Genomic DNA, 17,358 nt, shown 5'->3' with positions numbered 1-17,358 from the left:
TCTCCAAGCTTTATCCCCATCCCACAAACCTACCCCATCAACAGACTTAACCCCGCTCAGCCCCCCTCTTCCGCCCGATTAACCTGCCTCAGACGACACTTGTACACCACGGCCACTGCCACAGCCTCCCACATCCCCACTGCCTTCTTCTCCGTGCAGCTTCGGCCAGGGCAGGCTCAACCATCCCTCCCATCCCCCACTCTCCTGCAGGCTTAATGCTTCTCCCATGTGCAGCACAGGCGGCTCCCTCCCCTGCTGGCTTCCTCTTCCAGGGGTCTCTGCCACAGCTTACTGCTCAGCTGCTCCAGAGGCTGCTGCCACTGAAGCAAAAAGACTAAAATCAGTTGGTCTAATGGCGAGCAACTGAATCACGTTTTCTTTGTTTAAGCGGCTGCAGCTTCCAGAGCTGCAAGAGGAGTCAGTGGCATCAGCGCTCAGAGCCGCAAATGGCTAACCCAAAGGATATAAATATCTTCAGAGAGTCTTATCTAACATGTGACTTGGTTATTTTTATGCCAGGATGACGGGTGATTTAAAAAAAAAAATAAAACAAGTACAGGGCTTCTAAAACAATTAAAGCAAGATTACAGATGCACTGGGAAATGTCATGTTTACACATTAGGGCCAACAGCCACCGTGGATCCCTGGGCAAGGTGGGAGGGAGGCCCAGGTCTGTGCCCCAGAAAGGGCGAGGCCAAAGCTGGAAGGGGCAAGCCTGTGGCAGTCATCATGTAGCACTGCTGAGATAGTGGTGCTGCCCTGCCCCCAAGTTGCGCAGAGCGGTGCTGCCACAGACCTTCAAAGGGGCCCAGAGCTCTGGCCTGCCACCATGGATGAAATAGCAGCACCAGCGGCCAAAGCTCAGGCCCCTTTGAAATTCTGGAACCGCCCCCTTTGCACCCTCTGTTGATGGCCTGTGTTTACATACAAGTACACAAAATATTAACTGAAGAGTTGAGGTTTATTTTGAGGCAACTTTAATCCAATATTTTTAATTAATTTACTTCCTAATTATATTCTTCCCCAGGTTTTATTTTTCCCATCTTAAATAACTAACAAACAGACTAGCCAGTTTCATTTTGAAGTTCTTGCTCAACATAGCCGTGTTTACACTACCTGACTATTTCGAAGTAGCCAGCCCAACTTCGAAATAGCGTGCGTCGCATCTACACACGCCATGCGCTACTTCGAAGTTGAAATCGACGTTAGGCGGTGAGACGTCAAAATTTTTATTCCCATCAGAAGATGGGAATAGCGCGCTACTTCAACGTTGAACATCAAAGTAGGGTGTGTGTAGACAATCCGCGTCCTGCTACTTCTAAATAGTACTCCTCCAGGGCAGCAATCAGCAGAAGGGTTGCAATGTGCTGTGCAGTCCCCGTTGGGCTCTATGGTCGCCATGCGCAGCAGCCCTTAAACCACCACAGACCCAGATATCCTGTAGCAGGAAGCTGAGAGCGTGTAGGCAGCAGCACACATACGCGGCAGCCCTGCACGCCCTCCAGAGGCTCCAATCCACCACCCATGGCAGTCAGCCAGCCCCTGAGAGCCCCCAGGGCACACCCCCACAAGGGGACCCAGGGCTCGCAGTCATCCAGCTGCAGGGGGAAGAGAAGGCGGGGCCCCTCCTGGATGGACAGGTTATGGGGTGGGGGCAAGGGACACAACCAGGGCTCCCCCCAACCAACCCTGGCCCACCAGGACCATGGCCCTGGGACAATGGCACAACCCCCAGGGCCTGTCAGCACCCACCCCCACAGACAGCGCCATGCCCCATTCCTGCAGGGGGTAGGGGGGGCTGAACCTCCAAAGGGGGCTGCCCAGTGGGACACCACGCTTATGGCTGGGGGACAGGGGACAGGGACCCAGCACCAGGGAGACAGGGTGTGTGGGCCATGGGCCAGGGCCCCGTACTAATGGCTGTCCTCTCTCCTCCCCACTCTTTCTGCAGCTGCACCATCCGAGGGCCACGACAGCTCTGCCATGTCCATCATGCCAGACAGCCTGCCGGGGACGTTGCACCGCAGAAGCCAGCCAGAGCAGAGACCAGCACCGGGACGAGCTGCCACCGCTGGAGCCTGCCATGGGCGGCTGCTGACACCCAGGTCCTCCCTACCCTCCAGTGCCAGGTGGAGGTGGGGGAGCTCCACCTCCAATTGGAGGAGCGAGTGCTGGCCTGGCACCAGGAGGCCTGGGGGTCCTTTATGTGGGCTTTCAACAGCCTCACCGGGACCCTGGAGAGGATCGTTTACCAGCTGCTGTCCCTCCCGGCTGCCCCCCTGCACTGGAGCCTGATGAAGAGGACTGTGGCGCTCAGGAGCCAGCCCGGCTATATTTGCCTGTCCTCCCTGCCCCCAACAGGGACTCCAGACCAGGTGTGGGTTGTGCCCCTCCATGCCAGATGAGGGGCTGTGAGGGGCCAAGGACTGGGCCACTCAGCCCCACTCCCCCCACTGTACATAGTTCCACCCCACACTTCTGTTGTAAATAGCTGTGTCTCACCCCCCTTTTACGTAGCTGTCCCCCCATGTGTTCATGTCTGTAAATAATTGGTCTACATCTTTGGGTTCTTAAATATTATTTCTCAGGTTCATTTTTCCAAAACATGTGTCACGTGCTCTTTAAGGGCACATTGTGTGGGTGGTGGGGGCAGTGAGAGAGGCCTGCCATGGATGACCGCAATGGCGCTCACCCCACAGCCTGGTCATAATGGGCACGCAGGGCCTCCCAGACCCGGATTACCTCATGGTGGGCCTGGCACCTTGGGGAGGCGGTTGGCTGGGGGTAGGCCATGACAGCCTCCACAGCTCCCCCCCGCACAAAGGCCTCCCCCCTTGCTCCACCAAGTTGTGGAGTGCGCAGCATGCACCCACAACCCAGAGGATGTTGGGGAGACCCACATCCAGGCGAGCAAGGAGGCAGCACCAGCAGCCTTTGAGGCATCTGAAAGCCTGCTTGACCACCTGGTGTGCACGGTTCAAGCAGGTGTTGAACTCCTCCTGGCTGGCATTGAGGTGGCCCATGTAGGGGCGTATAAGCCAGGGCTGGAGGGGGTAGGCCGCATCTGCCATGAGGCAGAGGGGTACGGTGGTGTTCCCCAGAGGGATCTCCCTCTGGGCATGTCGGTCCCTGCCTCCAGCCGGCAGCACAGGCATGAGTTCCTAAAAATGCGGGCATCATGAGTGCTGCCAGGCCAGCCAACATGTATGTCCTGGAAGTGGCCCCGGCTGTCCAACATGGCCTGGAGGACCACCAAGTGGTAGCCCTTCCTGTCTGGAGTGGCCAGCTCACGGACAGCAATGCCGACCTGTTTCTCGACAGTGAGGGCACGCCGCATACAGGCGTCCTGGTGCCTCAGGGCAGGAGTGAGACACTGGCAGAGTTCATGGAAAGTCTGCTGGCTCATCTGGAAATTCTGGAGACAGTGGTTGTTGTCCCACTCCTCCAGGACCAGGCGCTCCCACCAGTCCATGCTGATGGGGTATCTCCAAAGCTGGTGGAGCACCCAGTGGGGGGGTGGGGCATGGTGGTCTGGGGTGGCCCCTTCATTTCCCAAGGGGGACTTGCCTTCAAGAAGGTGCTGGGTGGCCTCCTGCGTGGTGCTGAGAAGGGCAGCCCCTGCCTTGGTGACAGCCCTGAGGACTTCTGGCCACCGTTGCTGCTGGGGGTCCATAGCTGCGTGCACAGGGTCTGCAACCCTGGTGGCAGCTCTGCAGACCTTGTGCTGTGCAGGCCGAGTGTGTCTGGAAGGGGCCCTTTAAGGGAGCGGATTGCTGTTGCCCCGGAAGGACTAGTCTGCCCTGTGACCCTGTCTGCAGGCTTTCCTGGCCCCTTGCTTTGAATGGGGTGGCTTTCGTGTGTAGACACTCCCGAGGGCCCCCTTCGATGTTGCGCATCGCTACATCGATGTTGAACATCGACGGCACCAGCCCCGGAGGATGTGTGGACGCTACACGTCGAAGTACCTTATTTCGATGTCGCCACTTTGAAATAAGCTAGTTTGACGTAGTGTTCAAGTGTAGACGTAGCCTGTAAGTAATAACTGCAGGGAAATGTTAGGAGGCCCCTTGGGGGAAATATTTGATCCACATCTATCGGTTTTGTGTTTTGACAGAACTCTTGGTACAAAGCTTAATTTTTTTTTTCCTTTTTGTTGCTTTTCCTGATGAGGGCTCCTCCTGTGGGTACCACAGCACTCCCAGACTAGCTGGGAGATGTAATCCCTCGAGCATGTCCTGGGCCAGTCTCAGGACTTTCTTCCAGTGGGGACTGCTTCCTTATCAGGTGTCTTCATCACCTCAGCTGGCTCTTCTCAATCCCGAGGAGCAGTGGCTATACTTCATGGCCCTCCCAAATAGCTGAGCTCCTCATTCTGTCTTGCACAGCAAGTCGAGCTAAACTGTGGAGAAACCTTATTTTTGTTGCTTGTACCTGTGATCTCATCCTTTCAGTCATTACCACAGAGGAGGATGGAGATGCAGAGCAGCCTGTTAGCTGAGAGCTTTATCCAAGAACCAAGCTCCCACTTCTTCAATACAGATTAGTTTAACACTCACATCACTGCCACTGTTGCACCAATCTGCCAGGTGATTTTCCACTGTTGCTCCCCATCACTTGTGGGCAAGATCCCTAGTTATCTGAACTTTTCAACTGAGGGCAGCTGCTGCCTCTTTACCTGGAAAGAGAAGTACACCTGTGTGCAGGAAAAGACCACCATGTCTTCTGGTTTGCAGGTGCTAATTCTCATCCCAGCCACTTCACACTCAGCAGTGAAATGTTTGACTGTACATTGGAGAACACAAAGCTTATATTTTGGATGTAGTATTTGTACAGACTCCTTATCAACTTATAAAACAAACCCCATCCGAAAGAACTCTTGATCTAAAGAGACAGGCTGCTCATGAAGGAGTTGAAGACAGATGCAACTCTTGTTTAAGTAGTTTCAGTGTAGGGTTTGTGTTATTTTATTCTAGTAGAGTCGTGCTCAGTCATTTGTAGGAGGTCAGTAGGTTAGCTGGGACAGCTAGCAAATACGTCAGGGCAGATTCTGCTTGGCATTTTTAAAGGTGGTTAAGGGAGCAAGGGCACTTATGTGCCTTGGGTGGTTCTGAATATCCCTGACACCAGCCAACTTGTAGAAGTGAGAAAAGAGGAAAACACAGCATGCAGATGTATATGTAACCTGGGAGATGTGAAGATATATTTGATATTTCAAAGACCCATGTTCCATTTTTGTTCAACACAGTCACTGGCTTGGCATGAGGCCAGATTTTAAAGAAGAAAAAAAGCATTTCAGAGTATTCCTTATCATGATCATACATTTCCACTTTCATATAGAAAAAACTGTAGATGTCTACTTTTATTAATTATTAAGTGCTAAATATACTCTTCTACTCTCACATGATGCGAATTACCATTTTCAATGTAGTTAAAAAGCTTTTATGGCACGGCAATGGAAAAAGTGAACAGAGTATCTATTCAGAACTTGAGTATAGGGTCTTCTTATCTTCAATTTTAACTTATTTTAAATTTCAAAACATGGCGGACAAGATATTATAAAAATGCAAAGCATAAGTTTTCATCTCTCAGCTATAAACATCTAGCTTCACTGTAATTTACAGAGTTATTTTAGAATAAGAGCTTCACTTGAGTCAAATGAAGAGAAGACTGTCTTACTCTTGCGACAGTTTCAGCTTTAGGTCTGAATCACCAATGAATCCTTTTTAATATTAGGAAATCTTAGGGGTCACTGTACATTAATTTACTACAAAAAGATGGGCAAGTCAATACAAGATATATAGATATAGACTATCTGAACATTCCTCCTTGCACAAGATTCTTTTTGCAAGTAAATTCCCTGAGGATCAACAATGCTTGTCCTACTGTTGCTTAGACTCTGTTATAAATCAAAGAGAAAGAAAAGACTCATAGATTGGCTAAGTGACTCTGTAGACAGTGATATCGTTTAAAAATCTGCTTAAAAACACTCTTATTTGATTCCTTTATTTCTAAAAGAAACATAAAAACAAGATGTGATGGCAAATTTGAAAATTCTTTTTATTTGGGAAAACTTCATAGGGCTCATTTTACAGAGGTCAAACAAACAGTCATTGCCCCAAGGAGGATACAGTGTACAACATATACATACGTTACACCAAGTACAAGGGGATAAAGGTGTGTCCACAGAGTCAGTAGAGACCTGTGGCTGGCCTGTGCCAGTTGACTCAGGCTGGTAGGGTGATTTTGTTGTGTAGCTGTCCAGGCTCAGCTTGGAGCCTGAGCTCTCGCACCTTCCCATCTTGCAGGGTCCCAGAGCTCAGGATCCAGTCCAAGCCTGGATTTCTAGATAGCAATGAAACAATCCTGCCCAAGAACATAAGTTGGTTGGCAGGGGCCAGCAATGGATGTCTAGTTGGTGTGTGGGCACAAAGGAGGTAATTTTGCAGAGGTTGGTTCTGAAAGGCCTTAATGGATAGTGGGTTTTTTGAGGACTTGAATGAGTGAAGTTATTTTGTAAATCAGAAAGGAATGGCTTTTCAAACTTTACATCTTCATAGAAGGATTAGTCTTCAAAGTCGTGTGAGGAAGCACAGCTAGCACTACTATCTTCATTTTACAGAGACAGATGGAAACCATGTTTGATACTGAAATTCAAAATATGGAAGCCCACTCTGCTCTCTTCTCAATCTCAAAGACAACATAGGAGGATTGAGTAATTGACATGGACAAGTCAACCATTCATTCTATCAAGGATGGAGCATGCTTTGCTGCAATAGGCATTCAGTTTAGCTCCTGTCTGGACAAGATGGACAATTTGACAAGTGGGTAGAGGTTGGATATAGGAATGAATGCAAAGCATTGTTTGCATATACTGACTCCCTGACATAAATCTTGGCAGATTCTCAGTTAAAGAGGGATGGAAGAGGTTAAATGACTCGGCCAGTTCCATGCTCAATAAGACAGAAGCAGCATTAGATCCTGGAAGTGACTAATCCGAGTCATATTCAAAATTCTTACCATTACCCCAGGAAGCAAGCTCAGAGTTAAACTGTCTAAGAATAATACATTAGTCCAGTTCTGTCAAAGGATGCTCCCACAGTCATCTCATCATAAGCAATGCCTCTTTTGCTTCCACCATATCAGCACCCACAAAGTCACTATATTAAATCACTTTAGCAACATGGTCTAGTACCCTCCATGCTTTTTATATGCAGAAAACTTTGCTAAACAGACTGTTCGGTTTTCCTTTTGTCAAAACATACATTTTTCATGGAAAAGCTTATTGCTGATTCTGCAACAAACTCATGTAACTACTTAGTGAATACCCAAGCAAATGATTACACAAGCCACCGGACCTTGGATGGATAAAAAGGAGCAGATTTTCTCCACATTTTACCACTAAATTATACCACTCTAAATCCCCATTCTCATCTTGCCAGAGTGTATTTCAGGTCTGTTAATAAAGCACTGAAATACTTACCCTGTCTCCAGGTCGCACCATTGGTTCTTGTTTCGTGCCTAATTTATGCAGTATATTGTAAGCAACCTTCATACTTCTGGTCCAAAGTTTGCCTAGTAACAAATAATTTGTAAAATTAACTTTAAAATTATGCTTTAGAATATACTTGTACAACAATAAAGGAAAAATATTCCTCTAAACCAAAAGGACCAAACAGCAGGAACATGTAAGGTCAGACTTTGCCATGGGGAGGTTTTACATGAGCCTCCTACTGGGATATTGTGGATATATTTAAACACAGATGTTTATTCAAACATTTATCTACCATATTAAGCATTATAATTAAAAAGTAAAATCCCATGGTCTCTTTACATTTTATGTTAATCTTTTCTTTAGTTCCTTTTCCTGAGGCTGCCAAGACCTAAACTCTAGGTTATACTCTATTGAGTGCTGCCGTTAACTCTTTTAAGTGGCTCGTATGCCATTCTGTTTGTGCAGAAACAGACGGCTGTGTCATCAATGAATGACGTAGGGCAGACACAGTATGCTAAACTCCTATCCTGGCAGAATGCAGAAGGTGTGATCCCCTAGACATCCCTCCAACAACAGGACCTATGTGGCACAGAGCCCATCCCCAAATCATGTGGGCATAGGGTGCAAAAGAACAATTTCAGGAAGACGCTAATACCTCTCCAGGCCAAAAAATTCTCTTGCCAACAGAAGGTGGCACAGGAGCAGCCAGGATACCTGAGTTCACATATTGTACCCCTTTCCCTCTCCCTTTGTCTGTCTTGTCTATTTAGACTATGCATGCCCTTCAGAACAGGGACTTTATATTACGCATGGTTTATACAATGCCTAGTATAATAGGGCCTTGTTCCCAGTTGGCCGTTAGGCAGCACCACAATAAAATTAATATTTAAAGAAGAGATTATCTTCAGCTTTTTAAAAATTCCCAATTTCTGCTCCACTAGGAACTGAGCTGGTATATTACAACTTGTCTCATATAGGGCTCGTCTACACTACCACCTTCCTTCGAAGGAAGGATGGTAATTAGGTTGTTGGGAGTTTATTAATGAAGTGTTGCCGTACATAAGCAGCACTTCATTAAGCAAATTCCAACCCCCGTGGCAACTTCGAAGTTTTAAACTTTGAAGTACCAGCACGCATCTAACCGCGGCTCACCCGCTGGTAATTCGAAGTGACGGGGCAACTTCAAAGTCCCCTTACTCAGGAGTAAGGGGACTTCAAAGTTGCCCCGTCACTTCGAATTACCGGTGGGTGAGCCACGGCTAGACGTGTGCCAGTACTTCGAAGTTTAAAACTTCGAAGTTGCTGCGGGGGAGAATTTGCTTAATGAAATGCTGCCTATGCACGGCAGCACTTCATTAGTAGACTCCCAACACCCTAATTATCATCCTTCCTTCGAAGGAAGGTGGTAGTGTAGATAAGCCCATAGTGCAGTAAGAAGGTGTGATTTCTAAAGCGTGTTAACATCTTTCGCATTAATTGCTCCATGTAGACCCTGCTGGTATACACTAAAGGTTCTCTAGCGCTATATTACATCACTCCAGAAAGGTCCACGCAGACCAATTAATGCACAACACATGAATGCTCATTAGAAATGACACCCTATGGAGGCACATTACCCCACTGTATAGACAAACCCTTGTATGCCTGAAGAATTCTTCCTCAAATACTAGAAATTCTCACTACAATAACAGAACTAATTTCCAGCTAACTATTTTAATTTTTACATGAGCTTTTAATTTAAAGGTATTTCATCTCAGAGCTATTTACAACAATCAATAACTGTTTTAGAATTAAATTTGACAAACAAGAATGATCAGACCTTAAAAGAAGTGAAGAGAAAAACAGGTAACCAACAGCTTTGATTTCAAACCTTTCCCAACATTAGAAGCTTATGTGGTCATAAAACTTATGAAACTATTAGTGCAGGTATAGAGTGCTGAGAATGGAAAGGCAAAAAGTTTAGAACTGCAAGAACCATCTTTACACAAAACACTTCCTAACTTGACAAACAGATACAGACTGAATAAGTTTCACCCTTCAGTTGATGCTAATCAAATGTACCTCACAGGTTCAGGTATTTATTTAGTCCATGAAGCATTAACCCTACCATAGGACTTAACTCTGTGATTTTCCCCATCTCGATGCATTTTACACTCATGGAAAATGACCCTTACTTGTGCTATTTAAGTCTGAATTTTGTATACTAAAGGGCTGGTCATAAACCCATACATCTCCTCTAAAAGTGGGTGGGTACTTGAGGCTTCTCTGGTAAGTGAGCTAACCAACACTGAAGAGAGTTTCAGCCATGCAAAACTTTTTTAGGAGCTACTTTCTATTCAGTTTGTAAATCGTGAAATCTTAAGAACAATTTTTGGTTTTCTCTATACTCCACATTTGCTATTTCCACAATTTAAGTTTATGCCTTGAAGGATAGCATATAGTAGTTCTGCAGTTGTCTCATTAGTTCTTTACCTTCTGTGAAAATAAGTTCTCAGCTGCATAATTAACAACTTCAATGTTTGCTAATGTTTAGCTTTGCACAACCGACTAGTGTTGTTCCCCACCACACAGGTGTTTTCTGCTCTATTAGCCATATCACAGCATCTCACAAGCATTCAAATCCAGAAATGTTTTTTCTCTCCTTTTCCAGGCTGCAGGACCAATAGGCTGTATGTGTGCATTCATGTATGCATACACACACACAAAATTCACATAAAATACAGAGAAACAAGTCAAATAAATTAATTTTGTGGTGAAGTCTATAATCCTACTTCTCTAGAGACAGTTCCGTAACATGGTGCCATTAAAAATTCTACCCATTCTTAGCTGACAGATTTATTGTTCCAGAGTATATAGCTGTTGAAAGACAACATGGTTAAGAAAGGGATAAAAAAAAAAATAAACAGCTCTGCAGCACCTTAAAGACTAACAATTTTATTTATTAGGTTTTTATTTATTTTTCATTTATAAATGAGCTTTCATGAATAAGATCCACTTCTTAACATTCTGGAGCAAAAATGAGCAAACATCTTATTTTTATGTATCAGGGCCAGGGAAAGAAAGAAATATTAAAAAAAAGAAAAAGTGGGTGGGTGGGTGGGTGGGAAGTTGCTTACTATTAATGGGACCTATGGAAAGAGTAAATTAAGTTAAATTATTTTGTTAGTTTTTAAAGTGCTACTTGACTGTTTTTTTGTTCTATTATATTCTATATTATATTTGTTCTATTATAGGTGACCCCCCCCTTTTTTTCCTCCTCCTTTTTTTTTTTTTCTCGGCTTACGCTCTGCTTGGTGCTTTTGGCAACTCATGAAACCATCCCAGATGCAGTATGTCAAATAATTTTTTTTTGGTGAAATAATTTCTTTTTTTTTGCATTTGGGGAGATGCAAAGCTTTTGTTTTACTGTGGCAGTATTCTTCTGTTCCCTCCAGCCCACAACCCCACCCCCTATTCTCTGCCCAGTCCTTCAATGATCTACATTCACACTTTGTTTTTAAGTCACCTGACTGTAAACTCATTTAGTTCTAACATGAATATTACGGCAGTCACCCACGGTTATGCCTAGTAAGGAGCATCTACATCTGTTTTGTCCAAGTTAGTGTTTTCTGCTTGCATTCACCATTCAAGTGTCTTACCACCAACACTACTTCTAACAGTGATATTGTTTCTTCAGCACAGAAATTATAAGCTCTGTGTGGCTCAAAAGCTTATCTGTTTCACCAAAAGATGCAGGTCCAGCAAAAGATATTATAATATCCACCTACTCACTCTAATACTCTGGGACCAAAATAGCTGCAAGACTGCTGAACACTATCTATAGTTTCCTAGACCTTCATTTGCTTTCCTAAATCTATGGGTTGATGAGAAACTCGCTTTTCCAATCCATCTGTGACGGACTTGTCTCCAACACATTTTAAGCAACTACTAAAGAAGTGTTAGTCATCTGAAGATGAATAATAGTCTTCTCTTTAGTCACTTTCTTCATCAGCTTGAAATCTGAGCCTGACACTTTTCCCAGACTTTCAAATTTCAGAACTCTTCACGGTGTGACACCAATACTCCTAACATGCTCTCCAAACATATATGAACTACAAGATTGTCCCCATGGCACATAGAGTATTTTCAAATATGAGACATGATGAGTACCTCTCTGGAGGCAACTCAAAATTTGCAGACATATACATGAACAGCCTGGCTAAGATAAAGAGAAACACTTCCTTGCACTTTCCTGTGGCAGCAAATAAAGGTGTGCCAAAGATATATTGCAGTGTGAGGCTATTTCCTAACAGAAATTTTTTTTAATAGTGTTGGACTTTTGGTTGAGTAATGGAACATCTACCCAGCCCCATGGTAACATAATTTAGATACACTTCCAATAGATTTTTTTCTCATCTCAGTATACTTTCATGTGAAATGCCAGGGGTCCAGCTACCATCTCTCACCCAACCAAAATTTAACAAGCCCAGAATGAATTGATACTTAGGCCCACCTGATTGAGCAAAACATTCCTAATGGGAAGGAAGTCAGTCACAAGGTGTTAAATATCATATAAAAGAAATGAGCTGACAAACTACACACCTTTTACTTGATGTGGTTTAGAGATAAATCCTCTGGGATTTTCTCCCTCCCTTCCCAATTTCTAATGTAAATATACCTTCGTGTTGAATGTAAAGACGGTTATAAAGGGAAAGCTTGCAGCAGAGAAAAGAACTTAGAGACAAAACAAATCACAATCAGTTTCCTTATTAAGAACAGTATGTTCCTCATAACCACACAGCACTAACTCAGCAACAGCAAGCCAGTGGTTTCTTACCAATCTTCATGTACAGCAATTCTGAGACTGCCAAAGTTAACTGCAAATAATTTTGCCAGACATTTTTTCAGTATCACAATATGACATTTCTTGCAAGTTAAATAGAAATTAAATATTTGTTAAATCTGAGGTAGTTTCATGACTTTAGCAGCAAAATGATCAGAGCAAATATTGTCCTAAGAAATACCTGTGCTTCTGTTGTTTCTCCACAAACAGACCTATTTGACATCCATTCTGTGTGCAGAGCAAGTAAGGGTCTTGTGGAAAACACAGCATATGATCAAAGACTATCTGACACAGCAAGTTCCCAACAGGGCAGCAGAATGAATGGTTGCAAGTATTGAATCTGGCATCATTGTACCTTTAAATGTTTGACTTTGCAACTTAAATCAAATTCTTGTGAAGGTTTCTGTACATATAATTTCCTCAGGTTTTTTGAGAGGGGGGAAAAAATTAAAACCTAACTTTTGCTACATACAACTGTAAGAATACTCCAGTCATCAGGATCTGAGTCCTGAAACCTTTCACCACCATAACACAGACTCCTGATGCTTGAGTTTAAACACATTAGTGGGCAGCAGGAGATGGTAATAATCCCACTGAAGGTGATGAGCTGCTGGTACTAGTTTTTGGATCTGGAGAAGATGAATTTAATTCTCTCTCTCCTCTCTGGCGATGACCCCTCTCTGAGGGAGGTCAAGGGTTGCTGGGCCAGGGTGCTGGGCCAGGGTGGTTGGGGCAACTTGGGCTGACACCTTTCCATCAGCCGCACCATCTGTGGCTCTTTTGACCTCTCCAGGTATGTCCAGCGCAGTGTGTGCTGTTTCTGCACTGGCAGCCATGTGGGCCCAGACATGTTCATGTAGTCAATTATTTTGATATGTTACTACAATTTTCCTGAGCAATGCAAGTGACAAAAAGAAAAGGGTGATTTTCAGAAGTGTCTCAGAATGAAATCTAAAAAAGGACGAAGAAAGGCCCTTTTCTATCCAGAAGGCTCTCTTCCCAGTCCTAACAAATTTCAGAGGGCTATCGCAAATAAACAATATACTTAGAACTTCTCAAAAACTGGGTTGCAAAAATCTTTTACGTTGAAAGTGTTAGGCAGCTTAAGTATATGTTGCATTCAGCTCCACCCATAAATTATTTTGTACTGGTTGTATTGTACTTAAAAATACCCTCATGCTACAGACAAAAAGCCTAGAACATTTACTACCCCAAATTTATTTTCAATTCTTGCATTTTTGCCTCTAACTATTCCAATAAATTATTCTTGGTATGATCTTTAGATTAAAAACAGAAATGACTGCAATGTACATGTTGTATGTTTATATATTATGTTACCATTTTTCTTCTACTTTAGATGAAAGCACCAATATTAAGCATATTGATGGTTAGTCCAACATCACCACACATAAAATATGACTTTTAACTGCTTGATGAAACATTGCACGAGCAGGAAATTGTCTTAATTGTGCCCAAACACATATAAAAATTTTCCATCAAAACCCAAACTCACCTAGAACCCTACAAATCTTACCATTCTCTTTCTTTCCAGGTATCTTCTACTTATGCTAATTCTAGAATTTTACTTATGCCTCTGTGGGTACTGTTTAATAAGAAGCTGACACGGAGGATCTTCTTCTAAGATCTCAAACCCTTAAGGTACTTTTTAAAATAAAGAAATTCCATTTAATAAATAGAGATGACATTTTTAAAGTATGACAAATGGGCAAGCAGTACATTAACCATATTCTAGTAAGTTGCAAGGTGTGAAGAAGATTAAAAGCTGAAAAGTGATGCAAATTACATTACATATATGACCTGGATACCTGAGATCGTTATGGAAAAAAACCAAGCTACTATATTTTGTTTCTAGGGGACAATAATGCTGAACATTAAATGAAAGAGAGAAACTTGAAAAGTAACGGTGAGAGAAGATCTAAGATATGTAGCAGGTTACATATGAGATGAGAGGTCACCATGTAATAAGTGGTTTGAGATGGAAGGTAAAAGTAATTTCAGCTACATATGAAAGAAGCATCACTTTTTAGACTAAAGAGACAATCGTTTACTATATGGCATAGGTGAAATATTGTCTACAGAGCTCCTTGCTTAAGTCCTTTTTAATTGCACCATGACAGTAGTTATCTTTGCCATTGTAACAGCAGTTCCCCTCAAATTAATACTTCTGAGGGAATTCTGGATCCAAAAATCAAAAATTCTGTATAAAAACCTTCTGCGCACAATATATGAAATTTTGCAAATTGTATTTGTCACTAAATAAGTGTGGAGGCTCCACCATGGCAGTGGGGACTGAGCACTAGTCACTGATTGCACAGGGACAGGGAGTGTGTGTGTCACCCTAAACTCTCTGTGCCTCCATCACCCCACTTGAGACACAGCACAAGGGTGGCGCCTCACACAGAAACACACCGGGGGGGCGGGGAGGGCTGCCCTTCCCCACCAGGGTTGCAGCTACACTAGCGAGTTTTTTCGACAAAACCGGAGTTTTGTCAACAAATCTGGTGGAACGGCCACACACAAAATGTGTTTTGTCGACAAAACTTGGCACTTCCACCAACACCCTTCTGCCTCTCCCAGATGAGGAAGTGCGCCAAAAAGCTGTATGGAGGCTCTCAGTGGCCATCTGTCGACAGACAGGGCTTCCAGGACAGAGGGCAGCCCTGTCTGCTGTGCTTCAGGTTGGCTGTTTTGTCAAGAGAGCAGCCAGGCAGTCCGGCTCCTCCGTCGACAGAGTGGCTCGCACTCTGTCAACAGACATTTAGTTGGAAAATCTGTTCCAAAAGAAATGTCTGTCAACAGATGCTTCTAATGTAGCTGTAGCCCGGGTGTGGCCCAGCCGGCTCAGCCTGGGAGGTATGAAGTGTGCAAAGGCTTAGAGAGGTAGAACCCAGTTGTGAGGGAAGGGGGTTCTGCATGGAGCAATCTGGTTGTGGACAGCTCATCGGGCATCTGGGTGCAGGAAAGGATCTGGAGGCACGGGGCTTGTTGGGGTGGGGGTGGGGCGCGTGTCCATCTGTAGGGAAAATGAAATTCCCCAGGTGGGGGGGGAGGATCCAGGTGAAGGGAGCTGGGGCTCCATAGGGAGAATCTGAGTGTATGGAGCTCAGCAGGGTGATGTGGGTGCTAGGCAGCAGGGTGTGGTGGAATGAGGATTCAGGTGCAACTGTTTGCGAATCAGTGTGGTGAGGTTCATGCGCATGTGGGGGGCTCATTTTTTGGTGGTCCAGGTGCAGGGGAGCATAGGGCAGTGGAAGTTTGAGTGCTGGGGGTTCAGTGGGGAATGGTCTGGGTGCAGGACAGGGGCTGGATGCAGGGGTAGGTTATTGTGGGGCTCAATGGGGGGGTCTACATGCAGAGGGTTTGCGTGGACAGGGGAGCAGGAAGCTGGATGGGCAGAGAAGTGCAGGGTCGAGCTTCTGGGGGTATATCTGAAGCAGCTGTGGTCTTGCCTGCTCTTTGCATTGGAAGAGGAAGTCCTGTTCTCCTCCAGCCCAGGTGTGAAGGTACATCCCCAGTTCCAACTTCCTCCCTCCTCCAGTGACTGCAGGTGCCTTAAACATGCACTGCTGGTAAGGGGCACATGACCACTCTTGCAGCTTCCATTTGCTTCCCTATCGGAAGTAATTTTTCTGAGGGGAAACAAAGAAATCTGCAAGGGACATGAATTCTGTGCGTGCATAGTGGGGCAGAATTCCTCAAAGAGTACCACTTCAGAAATGAAAATCTCATGATCTTTTTGAAGGTGGTAGGCAATTACTGCCACTGAATAGGATGCTGGGAATCAACTGATGATTAGGAAGGAGTCACAGATCCTCCATGCTCCTAAACCTTACATTTATGGGGCTGAAAGGACTGATCCTTGAAGAAAGATTAATTTACATGCGTAGCGTGGCCTAATGAAAACAAAGACAAGAAGGAAGAAGTGTAGCAAGTGAAAAAAATCTAAAGCCTGCCAGTATTTGAAGGGTAACTACCTTCAAGTTAACTCACTTATTTAGGGTGTTCCAAAGGGATAGAATAGAATACTTGTAGCCACCAGGCAGAAATAAAATTGAGACTGATTATCAGTTACAACGTAAGGAGATAATGAGATTGTGTAAAAGCTTCTCAAGGGAAATAGTGGAAACTCCAACTAGACGGGATCAAATGCTCAAGTGTGCAGAGCAGGATTCACTGTACAGGGCAGGAGAGATTCTGAAGCTTTAGTGTTGTATTGCTTTTTAGAGGGAGAAACAAGATGATCTTTCTCCTCCCTGCTCCATTTTATGGGCTCAATCCTGACAAGGGATTAATGCTGTTTCACAAATGTGTAAGAAAATAAGTTTGTAGAATGTAAACACCTTATTAATCGGTATATAAATGTGACTACAAATACACAAAAACAGTAACATATTTCAACATTTTTAATGAGATGGATGAGCCTGAAACCCAGAAGCCAATCATGCTGTGCCCCGCTTGCAAAATTTCACAGTCCCCCCAGGAGACCTTACCCCAGTCTTTGCTCACCCCTACTCTCAATTCATGCCTTGAACAAACTCTATCTTAATATGTATGGCCATTTAAAAAGTTATTTTATTTTATAATACTGGAGACATTGCGGGCATAAATTCTGTCTGCCTCCATCCCCCTACTAGTATATCAGATTATGCATTTTTGCCACAAATTCATGCTCCCATTTCTAAACCAAGCAATTTTTTTTACATAAATAAGAGCTCGACTAGTAGAAATGTTTTGCCACAGTCAAATATGCAGCATAATTATTGTAAGAATCTTCTCTCTCTTAACACTGCAGCACAAAAAAGCTGTAAAAAAAGAGTGCTTACCATAAGTGAGGATGTACAGTGGTTTTCCATTAGTGTCCATAGTGGTTAGGCAAGGAGCTTTTGGCGAAATGGTCCCCCACCGCTGCAATGCTGCTTCCAGAGAAGGTGGCCAATTTGTAACCACACCCAACTGTTCTCCACGCATAGCCAGCATCTGAGCTCCCTCTGGCTTTGGTTGGTTTGGATCTGGTTGTTGAACT

The 17,358-nt window shown here is 44.4% G+C and overlaps 1 protein-coding gene across 6 annotated transcripts in view; it reads right to left on the bottom strand.

The window, feature by feature from the left end:
- The window catches only part of DIP2C (disco interacting protein 2 homolog C), a 489,268-nt gene that overhangs the window by 114,449 nt on the left and 357,461 nt on the right, over window positions 1–17,358 (bottom strand). For all 6 annotated transcript variants that reach the window (XM_074985037.1, XM_074985039.1, XM_074985041.1 and 3 more), the window contains 2 exons: window positions 17,159–17,356; window positions 7,481–7,572 (listed from right to left, as the gene is read on the bottom strand). In XM_074985037.1, the coding sequence (XP_074841138.1) occupies window positions 7,481–7,572; window positions 17,159–17,356 (290 nt within the window). The remainder of the gene's footprint in view (window positions 1–7,480; window positions 7,573–17,158; window positions 17,357–17,358) is intronic.

Source organism: Carettochelys insculpta, chromosome 2 (assembly GCF_033958435.1).
Source record: "Carettochelys insculpta isolate YL-2023 chromosome 2, ASM3395843v1, whole genome shotgun sequence".
NCBI lineage: Eukaryota > Metazoa > Chordata > Testudines > Carettochelyidae > Carettochelys > Carettochelys insculpta.
Note: the sequence above shows the minus strand (reverse complement) of the source record. Positions and strands in the feature narration are given on the sequence as shown.